Source organism: Gorilla gorilla, chromosome 10, assembly GCF_029281585.2.
Source record: "Gorilla gorilla gorilla isolate KB3781 chromosome 10, NHGRI_mGorGor1-v2.1_pri, whole genome shotgun sequence".
Taxonomy (NCBI): domain Eukaryota; kingdom Metazoa; phylum Chordata; class Mammalia; order Primates; family Hominidae; genus Gorilla; species Gorilla gorilla.
Genome location: NC_073234.2, coordinates 110946267 through 110967666, shown reverse-complemented (window position 1 = coordinate 110967666; position 21400 = coordinate 110946267). Strand labels below are relative to the sequence as shown.

The following is a 21400-nucleotide window of genomic DNA, read 5'->3' as shown; positions in this document are numbered from 1 at the left end:
CCCTATCTCAAAAAAAAAAAAGAAAAAAAAGAAAAAAAAAAAGAAAGAAAGAAACGTGAACATGTGAGATTTGGGACTGGTCAGTACCTGATACCTAAAAATTAAGGAACGAATATGAGATTTTACAAAAAGAGGTGGGAAGGAACCAAAAATCAACTGCTTTTGCAGTTTTCCTAAGGCCTGGAGGTGGCACTTGCAGGTACCATTGAAATTCACAGTTTCAACTGCCCTAAAAATTTTATGCCTTGGTCATGATACATAGGGTGTTTTTAGTGTTCCGTAACTAGGTCTCCACCCAAACCCTGAAATTTGTCTTTGATTTGTATTAAATCAATGAAAAAAGTGTTTGTGATCACAGCTTTTTAAATAAGATTTCTGTTCATTACATGTAAATAACTTACAGCAAAAGTGTTCCTGACTTTAACTGATAAAGGAACAAGTTCTGTGTCAAAAATCACATAAGCTTTTTTTAAAAAATAAGCTTATAATTTCAGATAGGTTTAGGCCTGCTAGAATGTAATAAAAGCTTATTGCCACCCACTTCATATTCTTCCTTTTTTTCTCTTTATTTCCTTGTATGTTTCTGAGAATATTCAAATACAAAAGCACATTCTCCTCTTCTGTCTTTCTCTTTCCCTAAAGCCAACTGTCAAGTCTGTTCGGCCTCAGAGTATGTTATAGAGCCATGAATTAAAGGTAATTATTGATTTACCAAATGGAAAAAAATAAGTTTAATGGTAATATGATTTATTTAAATAGGGTAATAAGATTTGTTCACTATAGCTACAATTAAAACTACCATTTATTGAGCATTTACCATGTGTCAGATAAATATTATCTCTCAGTTCTTCAACAACTCAATTGAAGTTGGTATGATTTTCCCTCTTTTACAGATGGTTTAGAGAAGTTAAAACATTTGCTCAAAATCATACATTTAACAGTGTGTGGCAAAGGTACAATTCAAACCTACGTTTTTCTGCCTTAAAACTCACCTTTTCATCTTTGATTATGTTTTATTAACTCCGCATAAGGCTCAGAATGTTTATAAATATTAGTGAGATATATTTGGGTCTTGCCAAACCCTGTCTTTAAGAAAAGGGGCCAGACACAGTGGTTCACGCCTGTAATCCCAGCACTTTGGGAGGCCAAGGCGGGTAGATGACCCGAGCTCAGGAGTTCAAGACCAGCCTGGGCAACATGACGAAACCCTGTCTCTAGTAAAAATACGAAAAACAGATTAGCTGAATGTGGTGGTGCACTCCTATAATCCCAGCTACCCGGGAGGCTGAGGCACAACAATCACGTGAGCCCAGGAGGCAGGGGTTGCAGTGAGCTGAGATCACACCACTGCACTCCAGCCTGGGCCACAGAGCAAGACTCTGTCTCAAAAAAAAAAAAAAAGGGAATGCAGTTTTGGAAACTGCCCTCAGACTACTGGGTAAAAAAGGATAGATCTTAAGCTATTTCAGTGGAAAGTGATTACTACCCATTTTTCACCACTAGATGGTGGCAGAAAGTTAAAAACAAAAGCTAAAGGCGACTCATTAGAGAAAGTGAAGTGTCTGTGCTTTCAGAGCAAGGTGGATGTGAGGTTAGGGAAGTTTAGAGAAAGGCAAATGGGAGAACTGCCAATGGTATTATGATAAGCAGCCTAGAAATTGGGAGCAGAGGACACAAATCTTTATTATTCTTGGGAAAAAATATGAAAAATATTAGCGTCTTGTTATTAACACTTGACATTGTTCTGTTTAGTTTTCAGATGCTTCAAGTGTTGTGAACAGAGACTTGTTTGGATTATGCATTTCTCAGCTAGACTAAATAAATGCTAGCAATGGATAAGTGCAAACATGTTGGGCAGCTGCAGCTTGCTCAAGACCATTCCAGCCTCAACCCTCAGAAATGGCACTGTGTGGACTGCAACACAACCGAGTCCATTTGGGCTTGCCTTAGCTGCTCCCATGTTGCCTGTGGAAGATATATTGAAGAGCATGCACTCAAGCACTTTCAAGAAAGCAGTCATCCTGTTGCATTGGAGGTGAATGAGATGTACGTTTTTTGTTACCTTTGCGATGATTATGTTCTGAATGATAATGCAACTGGAGACCTGAAGTTACTACGAAGTACATTAAGTGCCATCAAAAGTCAAAATTATCACTGCACAACTCGTAGTGGGAGGTTTTTACGGTCCGTGGGTACAGGTGATGATTCTTATTTCTTACATGACGGTGCCCAATCTCTGCTTCAAAGTGAAGATCAACTGTATACTGCTCTTTGGCACAGGAGAAGGATACTAATGGGTAAAATCTTTCGAACATGGTTTGAACAATCACCCATTGGAAGAAAAAAGCAAGAAGAACCATTTCAGGAAAAAATAGTAGTAAAAAGAGAAGTAAAGAAAAGACAGCAGGAATTGGAGTATCAAGTTAAAGCAGAATTGGAAAGTATGCTTCCAAGAAAGAGTTTACGTTTACAAGGGCTCGCTCAGTCGACCATAATAGAAATAGTTTCTGTTCAGGTGCCAGCACAAACGCCAGCATCACCAGCAAAAGATAAAGTACTCTCTACCTCAGAAAATGAAATATCTCAAAAAGTCAGTGACTCCTCAGTTAAACGAAGGCCAATAGTAACTCCTGGTGTAACAGGATTGAGAAATTTGGGAAATACTTGCTATATGAATTCTGTTCTTCAGGTGTTGAGTCATTTACTTATTTTTCGACAATGTTTTTTAAAGCTTGATCTGAACCAATGGCTGGCTATGACTGCTAGCGAGAAGACAAGATCTTGTAAGCATCCACCAGTCACAGATACAGTAGTATATCAAATGAATGAATGTCAGGAAAAAGATACAGGTTTTGTTCGCTCCAGACAATCAAGTCTGTCATCAGGACTAAGTGGTGGAGCATCAAAAAGTAGAAAGATGGAACTTATTCAGCCAAAGGAGCCAACTTCACAGTACATTTCTCTTTGTCATGAATTGCATACTTTGTTCCAAGTCATGTGGTCTGGAAAGTGGGCGTTGGTCTCACCATTTGCTATGCTACACTCGGTGTGGAGACTCATTCCTGCCTTTCGTGGTTACGCCCAACAAGACGCTCAGGAATTTCTTTGTGAACTTTTAGATAAAATACAACGTGAATTAGAGACAACTGGTACCAGTTTACCAGCTCTTATCCCCACTTCTCAAAGGAAACTCATCAAACAAGTTCTGAATGTTGTAAATAACATTTTTCATGGACAACTTCTTAGTCAGGTATGGATTTTTAAAAATCTTATTTTCATCATTGGGAGTTCATAAAGTGTAGCCTATAAAAAGACATATTCTATGTACATCTAGTGTGTTGAGCTAGTACCATTTTCAGGTCAAAATAGATTGTTATTTATAAATATGTATAGAGAAATCAGCTCACTCAATTCCTTCTTTCATGAATCATTGGAAGTAGTTTTACATCCATGGTAGCAAAAGCTTTTGGAGGGAGGGAGAAATCAGGAGACGGAGCTCTCTAGGTTACCAATATTACATTCATTATCTGAGGGATTGAGAAGAGGAGGGTTTAATCCCAAAGGGAACGGATTTAAAGATGCTGCTATTCTCAGGATGAAAATGGTGCACATGGCCGGGCGTTGGGGCTCACGCCTATAATCCCAGCACTTTGGGAAGCCAAGGCGGGTAGATCACCTGAAGTCAGGAGTTCAAGACCAGCCTGACCAACATGGTGTAACCCCATCTCTACCAAAAATACAAAAGCTAGCTGAGTGTGGTGGCAGATGCCTGTAATCTCAGCTACTTGGGAGGCTGAGTCAGGAGAATTGCTTGAACCCAGGAGGTGGAGGTTGCAATGAGCTGAAATCACACCATTCCACTCCAGCCTGGGTGACAGAGCGAGACTCCGTCTCAAAAAACAAAAAAACAAAAAAAAAAAACCCAAAGAAAGAAAGAAAATGGTGCACACTTGAGCAATTTCAGGGACCAAGGAGTAGCCCTGGAGGACTTCCTATAAAATCAAAGGGTCATGGTCTGAGAGCTTTAACAAGTAGGTAGGGAAATTTTAAGGTAAACAAATGTGATTTCATCTAGAATAATCTTACATGATTTTCCTTTATTTTAATTACTACTCAAAAGTTTCCTTTGTCATGATAAGGTGGACTATAAAACCAGAATCTTCGAAGTAAAGGTTCTCTATACTGAGTGGACTTATTGGTGAACTGTTAATAGACATAAAGTTCTCTACTTTCCCATAACACACAAATTTAAACAAAATTTTTTTTATAACTGAGGCTATTAGGCTTTTAGGTCATTTCCTTCCCCCTGCACACCTGCCTCTGTTCTTCAGTTCAACTTTCATTGTAATAAGGCCATCTTTTGTTTTTATAGCGTACTTTCCTAGAATGTTGTTTAAGTATTTCAGATGTAATTCTTCTTAAGGAATATCTATGAAGTTTATTTTTCAGTGTTTCAGAAATGCAAAGACTTTGTGTCAATTAGCAAATGAGAATTGTACTGCAATTTTACTTCTCCATCTTTCTCTGTCATTTCCTTTTTATGCAAAAGTTTTAAAATACACTGTTACAGAGTGCAACATATAGTTGCAGGAAACCTATATAATATAGGAAATCTATATAGAAGGAAAGAAAAATCATTCTCTAATCCTATAACCCCACAATCCATAGGTAAAACTATTTATATTTTGGTATATTTTCTAGTCTTTTTTTCTCCTGCACATGTATAAATATTTTTTCCCATAATTGGTCATTTTGCATTTATCTGCTTTTCCCATTTAATATTGTAATTATTTTCCAATAATTAAAAATATTTCATCATTCTTTTCAAAACATTTCAATGTTCATAATTTTTTGTGTGTTTTTTTGGTATATGTCTGCTATTTAACATCATATGTTTTTTTTTGTTTTTGTTTTTGTTTTTTTGAGACGGAGTCTCGCTCTGTTGCCCAGGCTGGAGTGCAGTGGTGCGATCTTGGCTCACTGCAAGCTCCGCCTGCTGGGTTCACGCCATTCTCCTGCCTCAGCCTCCCAAGTAGCTGGGACTACAGGCGCCTGCCACCACACCCGGCTAATTTTTTGTGTTTTTAGTAGAGACGGGGTTTCACCATGTTAGCCAGGATGGTCTCGATCTCCTGACCTTGTGATCCACGCGCCTCGGCCTCCCAAAGTGCTGGGATTACAGGCATGAGCCACTGCTCCTGGCCACATCATATGTTTATACCGTAACTTAACCATTCCCCTATTGTTGACTGTTTTTAATTTTTTTCATTATTATAATGTCATCAATTAATTTTTCTGACTTCCTTATGACAGAGTCTTAGAAGTTGACTTTGTCAGAGTAAGACTTCTGATACTTGGTGACAAAGTTCTTTCCAGAAAGTGTTTTTCTTTTATATCTATCTATCTATCTATCTATCTATCTATCTATCTATCTATCTATCTATCTATCTATCTATATTTCCAGTAGTATGAAAGTGGCTATGTGCTTATTTTTTCCTTTATAAATGTATTTTGAAATTAATAAAAATTATTGTACCAGCTTTTTGCCTCTCTTTCTTTAATACACTCTTAGGGAACTGGTTCTCAGGAGATTTAAGACAGTTGGTTGCTGTAATGGCTTTTCCTTTCTATTTTTTATTTTTTTTATAGAGACAAGCTCTCACTGTGTTGCCCAGGCTGGTCTCAAACTGCTGGGCTCAAGCAGCCCTCCTGCTTTGGCCTCTCAAAGTGCTGGGATTACAGGCATGAGCCACTACACCCAGACTGGGATGGCTTTTTGTGTGTTTTTGCTTTTGTTTTTTGGTTTTTTTTTGTTTAATTCAAGAAAATTCTCAAAATGTCTGGCCCTGGCACTACTGAGTCCTTAGACTATAAATGCCAGGAGAGTTCTTTGTGTCAATTTGTGAAAACTAAAATCTGTATTAGAACTGGCTTCTTTATTTTGTTGCCTGTGCCAGGACTATAGCTTGTATGAAAGAGGTTCTTTATAATATTTCATATCGTACGTGAATTGTTAGTTCATGGAGTCTGTCTTCACTTATGTGCAGTGTTTGTTGGCATTAAATCCTGCTGAATGTTTCACTGAAGTTACTATTCATTTCCTTTCTGGTTGCTACATTGCCTATGTAAGTTGTTAAAACAGCTCCATGTTTTTCGTGTTTTCTGTGTTTGGATGGGGATTTTAATGTGATGTTTGCTTTAAGTAGGAGTATGACATCATTATTTATGTCATATATCTTGTCTTTTGAAATTATCAGTTGTCAGGGCCTCAAAATCTGCATAATGAAAAGATAGTATTTTACTTGTAATATGGTTAAGATTGGATTGGGTTAAGAGGTTATAGGATTTGGGGTTAGGAAGAAAAATCAGCAAAAGATGAAGGAGAGGCCGGGCATGGTGGCTCACGCCTGTAATCCAACACTTTGGCAGGCCGAGGTGGGCGGATCACCTAAAGTCAGGAGTTCAAGACCATCCTGGCCAACATGGCGAAAGCCCGTTTACTAAAAATAGAAAAATTAGCTGGGCGAGGTAGCTGGCGCCTGTAGTCCAGCTACTCAGGAGGCTGAGGCAGGAGAATCGCTCGAACCTAAGAGCCAGAGGTTGCAGTGAGCCGAGATTGCGCCATTGCACCCTAGCACTGGGGACAGAGCGAGACTCCATCTCAAAAAAAAAAAAGATGAGAGAAACAGTGAGGAACCTCAAGCCTAATGACATAAGTACATTAAACTTAATGCATGTGAATGTACATCATATGTATATATCTATGTATACATATACATAGTGTGTTTCTATTCAGTGTGTCCACAGTTTGGATTTTTACCTAAATTTAATGCCCCTAGAGCTTTTTGAATGCCCAGTAGTTAAAGCAGCCAATTCATGATGGCTCTGATAACAATCTTTTGGAAGGAAAAATCATAATGAAAGATTTCCTGACAAGAATATAAAGCAGATTATTCAGAATCCTAATGGTGCATTTTCATGAGAAAAATTTATTTAGTGGCAGTGACCTCTAGTGAAAAGAGTTAATGTTTTGATGGAAAGATTATAATCTTAGGAACTCATATTCTCATTTGCAGGTTACATGTCTTGCATGTGACAACAAATCAAATACCATAGAACCTTTCTGGGACTTGTCATTGGAGTTTCCAGAAAGGTATCAATGCAGTGGAAAAGATATTGCTTCCCAGCCATGTCTGGTTACTGAAATGTTGGCCAAATTTACAGAAACTGAAGCTTTAGAAGGAAAAATCTACGTATGTGACCAGTGTAACTGTGAGTAAAGACGTTGTGTTCTTGGTGCTTTCCTAGGAATGATAAAGAGAAACGCAGATGAGAGGAAGCTGAAAGAAATCTTTAGCAGTTATGAAAATGAACTTTTTTTCAGTTCGTCAAAAGAAACAGACATTTTCACTTTATAATTGGCATTTATGAACTATGCATTTGTTTGGCCATATTGATGGAATTTAAATTGTTTCTGATCTTGTAGACAATTTTGGAGAGAGAAGATTCATAACAAGCTTAAATATGATATGTGGAGCAAAATAAAGTAGCAAAGAGGAATAATGAAAGGAAAGCATGTCATGTAGCGTGAATGAAACACTTGCTTTATGAGCTTTTTTTGGCTACATATCAAAGTGATATGTAGATAAATGCATGTGTGTATGTCTATATATATAAAATAGGAAATAATATATGCAGGACTGCTGCTGTGGAGATTGGCTTCATCAAAACAAAGATTTATTCAAAACCATGCACTGTCTCTTCTGTGTTAGTTATTCCCAGTGTCTATAGATAGAGGTGAGATACTGTCAAGGTGCTTACATTCCTAATGGAGGAAGCAGATAGACAGGATCCACTGTGATAAGTGCTCTAATAGAGGAGAGCACAGGAACCTGACACTGGGGGTGAAACAGCCACTTCAGTTAAAAGAGAAGCGTCTTCGGCCAGGCGCAGTGGCTCACGCCTGTAATCCTACCACGTTGGGAGGCCGAGGTGGGCAGATCACCCGAGGTCAGGAGTTCAAGACCAGCCTGGCCAATGTGGTGAAACCTCGTCTCTCCTAAAAATACAAAAATTAGCTGGGCATGGTGGCACACACTTGTAATCCCAGCTACTCGGGAGGCTGAGGCAGAAGAATTGCTTGAACCCAGGAGGCAGAGGTTGCAGTGAGCTGAGATTGTGCCACTGCACTCCAGCCTGAGCAAGAGTGAAACTCTGTCTCAAAAAAAAGAAGCATCTTCCTCCAAGGAAACGGTGTATAAAACCACATCAGATCTGCTGTGTTGGCCAGGTGCGGTGGCTTACGCCTGTAATCCTAACACTTTGGGAGGCCGAGGCAGGTGGATCACTTGAGGTCAGGAGTTCAAGACCAGCCTGGCCAACATGGCGAAACCCCATCTCTACTAAAAATATAGAAATTAGCAGGGTGTGGTGGAGTGCATCCGTAATCCCAGCTACTTGGGAGGCTGAGGAAGGAGAATCTCTTGAACCCAGGAGGCAGAAGTTGCAGTGAGCCAAGATCATGCCACTGCACTCCAGCCTGGATGACAGAACAAGCCTCTGTCTCAAAAAAAACACACAAAAAGATCTACTGTGTCTTTATTTCCTCTGTTGATGTGTATATATAGTGGGAGTTAAGCTATGAGGATGCAAAGACATAATAATGATCGAGTGTGGGCTGGGCACAGTGGCACACACCTGTAATCCCAGCACTTTGGGAGGCTGAGGTGGGCAGATCACCTGAGGTCAGGAGTTCGAGACCAGCCTGGCCAACATGGTGAAACCCCATCTCTACTAAAAATACAAAAATTAGCCGGGCATGGTGGCGTGCGCCTGTAATCCCAGCTACTCAAGAGGCCGAGGCAGGAGAATCACCTGAACCTGGGAGGGGGAGGTTGCAGTGAGCCGAGATCGCGCCATTCCACTCCAGCCTAGGCAACAGTGTGAGACTCTGTCTCAAAAAAAAAAAAAGAATGATCCAGTGGACTTTACAGATTCAGGGGAGAGGGTGGGAGGGGTGAGGGATAAAACACTACACATTGGGTACAGTGTACCCTGCTCAGGTGTTGGGTGCACCAAAATCTCAGAAATCACCACTACAGAACTTATGTAACCAAACACCACCTGTTCCCCAAAAACCTATTGAAATTAAAAAAAAGAATAAGATATACTTACATAGCATCTTAGTATTTATACTATATAAACATATAGTGTAGTATAGTGTAATATATAGTAAACTATGCTATAGTTTATATTATACTATATATATTTTTTCAGGTATTCTCCCTAATTTCCCTATCTCGCAAATAGATTCTAAGGCTTTAGATAACTAAACTTTTAAGGTAAACCAAAAATAGGATATTCCCACATTGAAGAAATGTTATATCAATTGATGGTTTCCTGGAATGACTTTAACACTTTTGTATGAGTGCTGTCTAATGTGAACGCATAAAGTAGCCTTAAATTTATAAGGTTTTTTTTTTTTTTTTTTTTTTTTTTGAGACAGAATCTCGCTCTGTCACCCAGGCTGGAGTGCAGTGGCACAATCTCGGCTCACTGCAAGCTCCGCCTCCTGGGTTCAGGCCATTCCGCTGCCTCAGCCTCCCGAGTAGCTGGGACTACAGGCGCCCGCCACCACGCCTGGCTAATTTTTTGTATTTTTAGTAGAGACGGGGTTTCACCATGTTAGCCAGGATGGTCTCGATCTCCTGACCTCGTGATCCACCCACGTCTGCCTTCCAAAGTGCTGGGATTACAGGTGCGAGCCACTGCGCCCGGCCTATAAGGTTTTTTTAAAAAATAAATCTTTGTCAAAGTTGTTATGATGAAGTATTATTTTTTCTTGGACATAAATGTGGTGAGTCCCAAATGCTTTCATCACCAAATTTGGGGGTGGTGTTATGAATGCAGAATATGGTTTTATAGCAAATTTCTATGTGTTTACTAAAGCTACCAAATACAAGCCTAAAAGAGCTGCTTTAACACAGCAATGCAAATGTTTACAATTATATGCCGAGGAGTTGATATCCCCTATCTGGCTACCCTTGGACCGGATGTGCCAGGAGACAATCCAGAGGTAGGTCCAGGACATTCAGCAGCAGCCAGATACCTGGATCGCAGGGTGAGACACCTGGAAGAAAGGCCAGCGAAGGTGGCTTAGAGCTCAGCTTCATGGTGGACTGAGCCTGCTTCCCACATGAGAAGCAGCTGCTGCCATGGCTGGAGTCGGAGCTAGTGTACAAGTTGAAGGATAGCTCCTGGACATCAGGAGCAAACTGTAGCTGATGGCCCAGCTCCAGGACAGTCCATAGGTGGACCTCTAGGGAAGCAGAAGGGACAACAAGAAGAATCCTGAGTTCCAGCTGTCTAAGATCTAGTGCTAAAAGAGCAAAAGCAAAACACTTGAGTGAGGGAGGCCTCAGAGCTGGTAAAGTCCTGCTTTCCTAGGCCGTTGGCCAGGGCTGAGGTGATCCCCAGGAAAACTGGAGGGATGTTCTGGGCAATCAGGACCTTCTTCTGGGTTTCTGACTAGCCTTGGTAAATGAACTGACCACACACTTTTTTTTTCTTTTTTCTTTTTTAAATCTTTTGACCACAAACTTTAAGAGTTTGGGAAATGTATATTAAAATGTTTAGGGAATGTTGTAACTTTTCCTATTAATTGGTATAGCCAGTTCCATTTAAAAATATTATTATGGCTGGGTGCAGTGGCTCATGCCTGTAATCCCAGCACTTTAGGAGGACGAGGCAGGTGGATCACAATGTCAGGAGTTCGAGACCAGCCTGGCCAACATAGTGAAACCCCGTCTCTACTAAAAATACAAAAATTAGCCGGGCATGGTGTCACGCACCTATAGTCCCAGTTACTTGGGAGGCTGAGGCAGGAGAATTGCTTGAACCCAGGAGGCGGAGGTTGTGGTGAGCCGAGATCGTGCCACTGCACTCCAGCCTGGGCAACAGAGTGACTCTGTCCCTAAATAAATAAATAAAAATATTATAGCAGTATACTTTGTTCTATTACATTATATGCAAGATTATTATTAAATCATGTACTTGATTACAGATCTGTCTAACTTGACTAGCTCATAAGTTTTTTGGTTAATTGTGGATCATGAGTTTCTTGAGGGCAAAGCCCATGTCTATCTCTAGCACAGTACAATGCCTGGAACACAGTACATACTTTTCATTTCTGACTTAATTAAAAAGAAGGTTCACTCAGCTTTTCCCTGCATCTTTAAATTAAATTTGATTTTTATTCTTTCTTTGATGTTACAGCAAAGCGTAGAAGGTTTTCCGCCAAACCAGTTGTACTCACAGAAGCCCAGAAACAACTTATGATATGCCACCTACCTCAGGTTCTCAGACTGCACCTCAAACGATTCAGGTCTGTAGTAGGACCAGTTGCAAAGTTATCATTCCTTGTGCTTATAATGCTTCAAAACTTAAAGAATGCATGTTATAATTTTTTTCCCTTACTTTAATCACCTTTCTGACAAATGAATTAACTTTTAATGCCATATACTTGGCTAGTAAATGACTTACATTTGCTTATTTGTTTATTTATTTAGAGATCAAGTCTCACTCTGTCACCTAGGCTGGCGATAGGGTTTTACCATGTTGCCCAGGCTGGTCTCAAACTCCTGGGCTCAAGCAATCCACCCATGTGGGCCTCCCAAAGTGCTGGCCGGGCAAGGTGGCTCACGCCTGTAATCCCAGCACTTTGGGAGGCCGAGGCAGGTGGATCACTGAGGTTAGGAGTTCGAGACCAGCCTGGCCAACATGGTGAAACCGCATCTCTACTAAAAATACAAAAATGTAGCCGGACATGGTGGCACATGCCTGTAATCCTAGCTGCTCGGGAGGCTGAGTCAGGAGAATCGCTTGAACCTGGGAAGTAGAGGTTGCAGTGAGCCGATATCGCACTGTTGCACTCCAGCCTGGGCGACAGAGTGAGACTCCATCTCAAACATACATATGTACGTACATACATACATAAACATAAAAATAAAAATACAAAAATTAGCCAGGCGTGGTGACACACGCCTGTAATTCCAGCTACTTGGGAGGCTGAGGCAGGAGAATTGCTTGAACCCTGGAGGCAGAGGTTGCGGTGAGCCAACATCATACCATTGCACTCTAGCCTGAGTGACAGAGCGAGACTCTGTCTCAAGAAAAAAAAAAAAGAAAAATGTTGAGATGACAGGTGTGAGCCACCGTGCCCGGCAGAATATTTCTAATACCTTTGATGTCCCATGTGTGTGCCTGTCAATCTTGTTCCTTTCCCCTCTTCAGAAGCAAACCATTATGAATTTTGAGTATAGTATTACCTTATTGTTCTTTATCAGTTTATTGTATCTCTTTTTTTTTTTTTTTTTTTTTTTTGGTAGAGACAGGGTTTTGCCATGTTGCCCAGGCTAATCTGGAAACTCCTGAGCTCAGGCAATCTGCTCGCCTCAGCTTTCCAATGTGCTAGGATTACAGGCGTGAGCCACCGCACCTGGCTGAGAGATATTAGAAAAACCAAACTCAGTTTCTCCTACCATACTCTTACAACAGAGAATACGAATGTGACCTCTGCTTACCAAAACGTGTAGGAGATTTCTCCCCACCAAGTCGTCAGTTCTGCAGTGGATGCGAGCTGGGTGTCCTCTAATTCAATTTAGTTCTGACACTGTCTACCTGGAGGTAGCATCAGATCCCACAGATGGAGAGCTCAGTCCCACAAGACTGACCCCCACTTCAGACCCCAGTCATAACTCCAGGTTTGTGGAAATTCTGACCAACCTGTTGGCTGTAAATGTAATGGGATTCCCACAAGCTGCTCCCCTGGTTTGATTAATTTGCTAGAGGGCCCCCACAGAACTCAGGGAAACCTTTGTGTTTACCCGTTTATTACAAAGGAGAGTTTCAAGGATCCATATGAACAGCCAGATGGAAGTCATGTGTAGGGCATGGCTTGTGGGAAGGGGCGTATAGGTTCCACACCCTCCCTGGGGGTGCCGCCCTCTGGGGACCTTAGCATGGTTAGCTATCCGGAAGCTCCAGAAGCCCATCCTTTTGGGTTTTTATGGAGGCTTCAGTACATAGGCATGACTGATTACATCATTCAGCCCCATTCCCTTTGGGGGTTGGGGGCAGTGTTTGGAGGGAAGCTGAAAGTCCCAATCCTCTAGTCATTCCCGGGTCTTTCCTGTGACTTGCCCACATCCTGAAGCTATCTAGGGGTTGCCAGCCACTAGTTGTCTCATTAGCCTACAAAAGACACACTTTTTTTTTTTTTTTTTTTTTGAGCCTGAGTTTCGCTCTTGTTGCCTAGTGCAATGGTGCAATCTCGGCTCACTGCAACCTCTGCGTCCTGGGTTCAAGCAATTCTCCTGCTTCAGCCTCCCCAGTAACTGGTATTACAGGTATGCACCATCATGCCTGGCTAATTTTTGTATTTTTAGTAGAGACGGGGTTTCACCATGTTGGCCAGGCTGGTCTTGAACTCCTGACCTCAGGTGATCCACCCACCTCGGCCTCCCAAGGTGCTGGGATTACAGGCGTGAGCCACCACGGCCAACCAAGACACTCTCATCACTCCAGAGATTCCAAAAATTTTAGGAGATGTATCTTAGGAAACTGGAAGGAAAACCAAATATATATTTCACAACCCCACAGAGAGATTGGAATATGACTTATGGTCCAGCAGATAACATAATTTGAATGGTTCATCTTTAGTTCCGTGCCATTTTACACTGGACTAAGCATTTTCACTTATTTTTTTTCCATCATAAAACTGTGTTCTTGTCTCTCCCTTCTCTACCTGCTATTGGTCTGAAGCTCATGTTTTAGTACTTTACTACTATATTTTTATCTATGTCTGCCTTGTCTCTCTACCATACTACCCCAAACTGGATTATAATCTCTTGAACTACCATGTTACATTATTTTCCCCTCGTAGCACCAACTCATTATGCATATTGATAAACACATTGCTTGCCATGCTGAGATCCAGTAATGGGAAGTATGACCAGCAGACTGAGAAAATAACAGGATAAGGGCATTCTTTCAGTTCTGTCACCAATGGGCGGTTGTGCTGACTTACACACAGTGAGGGGACACAGTTCCTGTTGTTTTAGTCTGAAAATCTCTGAAGTGTTCTGAGGAAATAGAGGTGCCCTGTTTTGTTTTCCTCCATACCTGGCCAAGAAAGATCCAGATTGTAGCTCCCATCTGGGATAACCCTCTTCATATCCTGGCAAGACAGTAAGGAATTAAAAACCCTTTGGTGGGGCTGGGCACACCTGTAATCCCAGCGCTTTGGAAGGCCAAGGCAGGAGGATCACTTGCGGTCAGGAGTTCAAGACCAGCCTGGCCAACATGGTAAAGTCCTGTCTCTACTACTAAAAATACAAAAATTAGCCAGGCATGATGGCACACAGCTGCAGTCCCAGCAGGAAAATGGCTTGAACCTGAGAGGCAGAGGCTGCAGTAAGCCAAGATCGCACCACTGCACTCCAGCCTAGGTAACAGAGCAAGACTCCGTCTCAAAAACAACAAAAAACAAAAAATCCCCAACCCTTTCGTGGCCTTGACTTTTACCTGTTAGGGGGTAAATGCCCCCATAAGGCAATACTTTCCCAAAAGTTAAATTTTTTTTCCCTACATTATCATCTAACTACAAGAAGGCAAAATAAGCCAAAATGTCTCCATTTATAGCCAGCTTCAGCATTGACATCATTTTATATTACATATGATACTTTGTATTCCATGCTGCCTAGGGTCATCTGTTAGAAGTGTCTAGACCTAGTACATGGTTATTTTCCCTTAATTGGGTTGATAATTTTACACTGGTTTGTTCACAGGTGGTCAGGACGTAATAACCGAGAGAAGATTGGTGTTCATGTTGGCTTTGAGGAAATCTTAAACATGGAGCCCTATTGCTGCAGGGAGACCCTGAAATCCCTCAGACCAGAATGCTTTATCTATGACTTGTCTGCGGTGGTGATGCACCATGGGAAGGGATTTGGCTCAGGGCACTACACTGCCTACTGCTATAATTCTGAAGGAGGTATAGATAAGAAAAAGTATTTTATCTTGGGTTGGACTTGGAGGCTGGAGTTCAGGCTTTAACCGATTTCTAAATTGACTACTAAATCATAAACAAAGCTACTCGACCACTTATTTTCTTAGGGAGAATGCCTCTGCAGGTACTAAAAAATGAGAGTTAATGCATGAAATATTTTCTGTAGGTTTTGCAGTACTTTTGACTAAGGGCTGGAGGGATATAATAATGAGGATAGTCTTGTTGCTAACTAAAAGTCAGAGTGTTAACTTTTCTTAAAGACACACTTCAAAAAGCAGATCGTATGTTTACTGGTTTACTTCAGTTAATTTCGTTAAACAAATAGGGCACCTAATGAACTGGGGGATCACAGATATTTGGAACAAACACTGCGTTCAAGTTTAACATACAAAACTCACTTATTTTCTGCCTTCTAGGATAGTCTAGTTCTAGCAAAAGTGATTGGATTGAGATTTTATTTTTTACTCCCCCCCACACCTTTTTTTTTTGTGAGACGGAGTCTCGCTCTGTCGCCCAGGCTGGAGTGCAGTGGGACGATCTCGGCTCACTGCAACCTCTGCCACCCTGGTTCAAGCAATTCTCCTGCCTCAGCCTCCCAAGTAGGTGGGACTACAGGCACATGCCACCATGCCTGGATAATTTTTTGTATTTTCAGTAGAGACGGGGTTTCACCATGTTAGCCAGGATGGTCTCGATCTCCTGACCTTGTGATGCGCCTGCCTCGGCCTCCCAAAGTGCTGGGATTACAGGCATGAGCCACCGCGCCCAGCCTTACTTCCCCTTTTGATACTTACTGTTGAACAAAGAATGAACCTCCAACTCCCCATCCCCACCCAACACAGCCCAAACAGAAAAAGAGAGGTGAGGACAAGAAGCCCAATAATCCACCAGGGTAACTCAACACTGAGCTACCAAAAACTACCAAGTTAATTGTACACTATTGGCTTTTTTTTTTTTTTTTTTTTTTTTGATTGAGACAGAGTCTCACTCTTTCCCCTGGGCTAGAGTACAGCAGCATGATCTCGGCTCACTGCAACCTCCACCTCCCAAGTAGCTGGGATTGCAGGTGTGCACCACCACGCCTGGCTAATTTTTGTATTTTTAGTAGAGACGGGGTTTCACCGTGTTGGCCAGGCTGGTCTTGAACTCCTGGCCTTAAGTGATCTGTCAGCCTTGGTCTCCCAAAGTGCTGGGATTACAGGCGTGAGCCACCATGCCCGACCCAATTTGCCTTTTAATACAGATTGAGTATACCTTGTCTGAAATGCTCGGGACCATAAGTGTTCCGAATTTTGGATTTTTTTGCATAGACATTATGAGGTATTGTAGGGATGGGACCCAGGTTTAGACATGAAATTCATTTGCTTCATATACACCTTGTACACATAGCCTAAAGATTTTATACAACACTTTAAATAATGAAAGTTTCATTAACAGAGTGCATATAACAAAGTTTGTGTACATTGAGCAATCAGCAAACAAAGGTGTCACTATCTCAGCCACTCATATGGACAGTCTGGTGGTTTGGCATCACCATAATTCCTGGCTGATTTTTATATGCTAATATAAGCAGTCATTAGCATACTTATGTGCATGTAATGTACATAAGTGCATTATGCTTATGTGCCCATAAGTTTCACAGTAAAAAATATTAATACAGTGGGAAAAAATGTGTTCAGGGTTACTTATGACATCATGTTGGCACAAAAAGTTTTGGTTTGGAATTTTTTTTTTTTTTTGAGACAGTCCCTCTATCACCCTGGCTTGAGGGCAAGCTGCGCCATCCTTGCTCACTGCAACCTCTGCCTCCCAGGTTCAAGCCATTCTCTTGCTTCAGCCTCCTGAGTAGCTGGGAATTCAGGTGTGCACCATCACGCCTGGCTAATTTTCGTGTTTTTAGTAGAGACAGGTTTCACCATGTTGGCCAGGCTGGTCTCTAACTCCTGGCCTCAGGTGATCTGCCTGCCTCGGCCTTCCAAAGTGCTAGGATTACAGGCATGAGCCACCATGCCTGGCCAGATTTTGGAATTAGGGATGATCATCCTGTATGATTAGTGGCAAAAGCATTAACTGGTAGATTTACACAAGGAATAAATAGTGTCAGGTACTCTAATCAGTCACATGCTGTGAAAAACTTAAGCTACTTTTAGAATAAAGGTAGATAATTCCAGGGTAACACTGCCCAATCTATATTTCTCATTAAAAAAAAATGAATTGGCTAGAAAATTATTTTCCCTTCAGAAAAAGCTTCTCACTCAATGCCTTTCATACTAGAATTCTCTAAAGTCCCTTCATAAATGTATTTCTGTGCTTCACTCTAGGGTTCTGGGTACACTGCAATGATTCCAAACTAAGCATGTGCACTATGGATGAAGTATGCAAGGCTCAAGCTTATATCTTGTTTTATACCCAACGAGTTACTGAGAATGGACATTCTAAACTTTTGCCTCCAGAGCTCCTGTTGGGGAGCCAACATCCCAGTGAAGACGCTGATACCTCATCTAATGAAATCCTTAGCTGATCCAAAGACAATGGGGTTTTCTTCCTGTGATTTATATATATACTTTTTAAAAGACTGATGTACCATTTTAAACTTCATTTTTTCTTGTGAATCAGTGTATACTACATTTATACATTTTATATCTAACAATTTTTTTTTTTTACAAAGTATAAATGTGTATATCAACTGAAGGTAACTACTTTTTTCAAATATTTGGAGTTTTAAACTTTTGGTGTTTACCTCAGACTGATGTTACCTCTTTTATATGTTTATGTCTTAACTGGCTCGGATGATGAACTTGTGCAATCTTCTACCAACAAAGTTCAAGTGGCATCATTTTATATACATGTATCTTTTTCAGGTATTTTCTATACAAATTCTTAATAGATGGAAAATTAGACTCTACTTTGGTCACTAATAGTCTTTCATTTGTATATTGAAGTTACCTTGCCCCTTGGAGTTATTGAAGTGACATGTCAAGGTATCACCTAAATATTCTTCAGTCACAGTCACTGGTATTTCTGAGGCTTTGTGTGTTAACAGGCCTTGTAATTGACATTACTTTGGTTAATGTAACCCCAAAATTGTTTTAGTAATTGCTCTTTGGCATAGTCAAACTATAAATGAAAATGGCAGCTTTACAAATAATATATTTAAGTGAACTCTGGAACTATGGACATGAAAAAATGATGGCTGGGATTTATGATTTTTGTCTGGCAGCAAACAGGTTTTTCCAGAAGTCTAATAATTAAGCAGTCATAAAAAGTCTGAATTTAGCAAACCAGCGTATGATGTTATTCAAATAGTTTTACCTTGGGTATGAGTTCATTTTATAATGTCTGATGACATTAGATCTCTTAAAACTTTATGTATTTTTTTTAGTTCAAAGGAATAGAGTCTTGAAGAGAAAAAATTACAGGGCAGAAAAGATAAGTAAGTGTTCAAAATTGGCAACTGGACTATTATTATGTCTAGCATCTCATTCTAAATAACTAAAGCTTGATTTACTCTTGCTAGGATTATGTGACTACTAGGTAGGAGCCTCTTAAAACACTGGCCCTGAGCATTAAAAAAAATAAATAAATAAAAGCTATCTAAACTTGCAAAAAAAAAATAGTGTGTCACTCTTTTTCTTCTTCTCTGATAATCTCACTGGGTTTCTTTAAAGTCCTGTTGCTGCTAACTTTATCTTATTTGGAGAGGGTAGAATCAACTAATCTCTGTAGACCAGCTATGTATCTAAGCTCTGTTAACCACAGGAAGATCATGTATCCTTTTTTTATAAGTGGGTTTATTTGCAGGTTGAAGTCTTAGTGAAAGATATAATATCCTGTAGAATGCTGTTCACCACTAGTGATCATCTGTTTGTTAAGTACAAACTTGAAAGAGATCTCTACCAATAAATTTTTCTTAAATTTCACAAAACAAGTCATCTGGGTTAGCTGATAGTGAGGTGCAGTGAGACTTTTATCACTGAACAGACAAATCATTTGTGCCGAAAATACATCGGGAATATTAAATGGCTATGTTTAAAATTGTTCATAATACCTATGCAAGTTGTTACCTCAACTGTTACACACTTAATAATACCTCATTAAAAATTTACATGGTCAAGATAACCAGAGTCTACTCTTTTCTAATTTCAAGGACTATTTTTAACGTTATACATTTTAGCACGTCATTTTAATGGAATTGTAAAAACTTCTGAGCTATTTGTAATGGTATCGTTGCTTGTACTTATTTCAATATAAAAACATACAAGAGGCCGGGCGCCATGGCTCATGCCTGTAATCCCAGCACTTTGGAAGGCCGAGGCGGGCAGATCACAAGGTCAGGAGATCAAGACCATCCTTGCTAACACAGTGAAACCCCATCTCTACTAAAAATACAAAAAAAAAAAAAAAAAATTAGCCAGGCATGGTAGCATGCATCTATAGTCCAGCTACTCAGGAGGCTGAGGCAGGAGAATAGCTTGAACCCGGCTGCAGTGAGCTGAGATCGCGCCACTGCACTCCAGCCTGGGTGACAGAGCGAGACTCCCCGTAAAAAACAAACAAACAAACAAACAAACAAACAGTGACTTAGCCCTTTACTTTTTAATCCCTTAAAACTAACAAACACCTATGGGGGGAGGCTTGGAAAAGGGGGATATTATTGGGGGGGTCTGGGAAATCTGTAGTACTTTCCACTAAATTTTAGTGTGAAAAATGTCTCAAAATACCAACAATAAAATTAAAACCTAAACAATAAACAGAAACTTAGATTTCTTACTATTTATCTTAAATCTCAACATGGACGTCTACATTCTGCTAAGTTGATCTAACAAAAAACAACATGTTTTAGTTGTAAAATAATTTACTAAAGGCACTATTGTTAAACATCAAACTAATAACTTGTTGCCAATAAGGTACATCGTTGTAAACATAACAAAATTTTAAGAGATACATGGCTAATAAGCAAACAATACAATTTTAAGTGACAGCTTTCCTACTTACAAGATCATGTCCCTTCCAGCCATTACAAGGGCATACAGTGATGCCATTGCTCCCAACAGTTACCTGGGAAGGGAGCTTGGAGCTCCTAATTGGTTTGAGATCATGACTGCCAAGGTCTTTAAGAGCTCCAAAAGTCTTCACTCATAAAGGTCAATTCTAAAATTGCTGGGTTTAGAAATCAAGATACTTGCTTTATACTTCCACATCAAAAAGATACGGACTCAACCCCAAAGGAGCTAGCTGGAGGGCCCAGCCCTGACAGTATGTCCAGGCATGAACTGGCGAGCTCTGCTGCTAGCCACAGCATCACAGAGAATGGAGACATTAGTCAAATGTGGCTACTGAACATTAGCACCATAATAAACATAGCTCATACAGCTAAAACCTAGATTGTTTCCCGACAAGGTAACATTCATTTATAGCTCTAATGCTGAAAGAGCAGCTTTTTAATGTAACAGATGATCTAGGTACACAAGTCATAGGTTTCTCTTCCTAGGATAAAAACGTTCAACAAAATACAAACTAAACAGCATCCCAGAGGCAATAAAATCTCATTGTACTGAAACATATACAAATTAAGGCTACCTTGATATATAAATGATTTAAAAATTATGATGGAACATTCCCATAAAATTATTTAAATATAAGAATTCAATTTGTCAAAGAATCAGTAGTGGGCCTCAGTTCAAACAAATTAATATTACCATCGTTACATTCAACTTAATACACTTAGCCGCTATAAGGAAAGTAACTGTAACCTCACTTCCTGAAATACCACTAGTGATGTTAAGAATCCAAACCTGTCAAAGGGGAAGGTATTACAGCATTTGCCTCATGAATGAAAAAGTCCAAGAATTTCAACTTAATTTTTCTAACTAGAACAAGATTCAAACATGGGAAGTTTTTTTTTTTCTTCTTTGCTTTTGTGGCTTTAATGCCCTTTTGGTTTTCTGAGCAAGCTGAATACATTCCCTGATAAACACCACCACTGGACAAAGGATCTAAACATTGAGATTTTTACTAAATCAAGGTTTCAAGTTGGCACAATGTTCCTACTAAGTCAAGTTTCAATTAGCACATCTTTCCAATGTCAGGAGAAAAAAAGACAAGGACTACTATGTCCTACAAAGAATGGTGAAATATTCCTAAAGCTGTATATTTATGAAGAAAAGGTGATTGTCCCTTTTTATGCATGTGTAGATCTTATTTTAGCCACTATGCCAGAAAAGTCTCAGTGTAGAGGTCTACATTTCAGATAAATGTCTCTGCATTTGCCTACATTAAGTTTAGCTATTTATCCTGTCCAGAATTATAACCACAGACATTGAGATGTAGCTC

At 40.2% G+C, this 21400-nt stretch overlaps 1 protein-coding gene across 9 annotated transcripts in view; it reads left to right on the top strand.

Annotated features, from left to right (window-relative positions):
* The window catches only part of USP44 (ubiquitin specific peptidase 44), a 35627-nt gene extending 16441 nt beyond the window's left edge, over window positions 1-19186 (top strand). For 5 of the 9 annotated variants that reach the window (XM_004053696.5, XM_055357432.1, XM_031001128.2 and 2 more), the window contains exons 2-6: window positions 1753-3250; window positions 7077-7272; window positions 11275-11383; window positions 14847-15052; window positions 17389-19186. In XM_004053696.5, coding sequence (XP_004053744.1) covers window positions 1823-3250; window positions 7077-7272; window positions 11275-11383; window positions 14847-15052; window positions 17389-17588 — 2139 coding nt within the window. In that variant the 5' untranslated portion in view covers window positions 1753-1822 and the 3' untranslated portion in view covers window positions 17589-19186. Of the gene's footprint in view, window positions 1-577; window positions 697-898; window positions 954-1752; window positions 3251-7076; window positions 7273-11274; window positions 11384-14846; window positions 15053-17388 lie in introns of those variants that run through there. The other 4 variants (XM_055357433.1, XM_019038970.4, XM_063694220.1 and 1 more) reach the window with 3 other exon arrangements.
* The last annotated feature ends 2214 nt before the right edge of the window (window positions 19187-21400 follow it).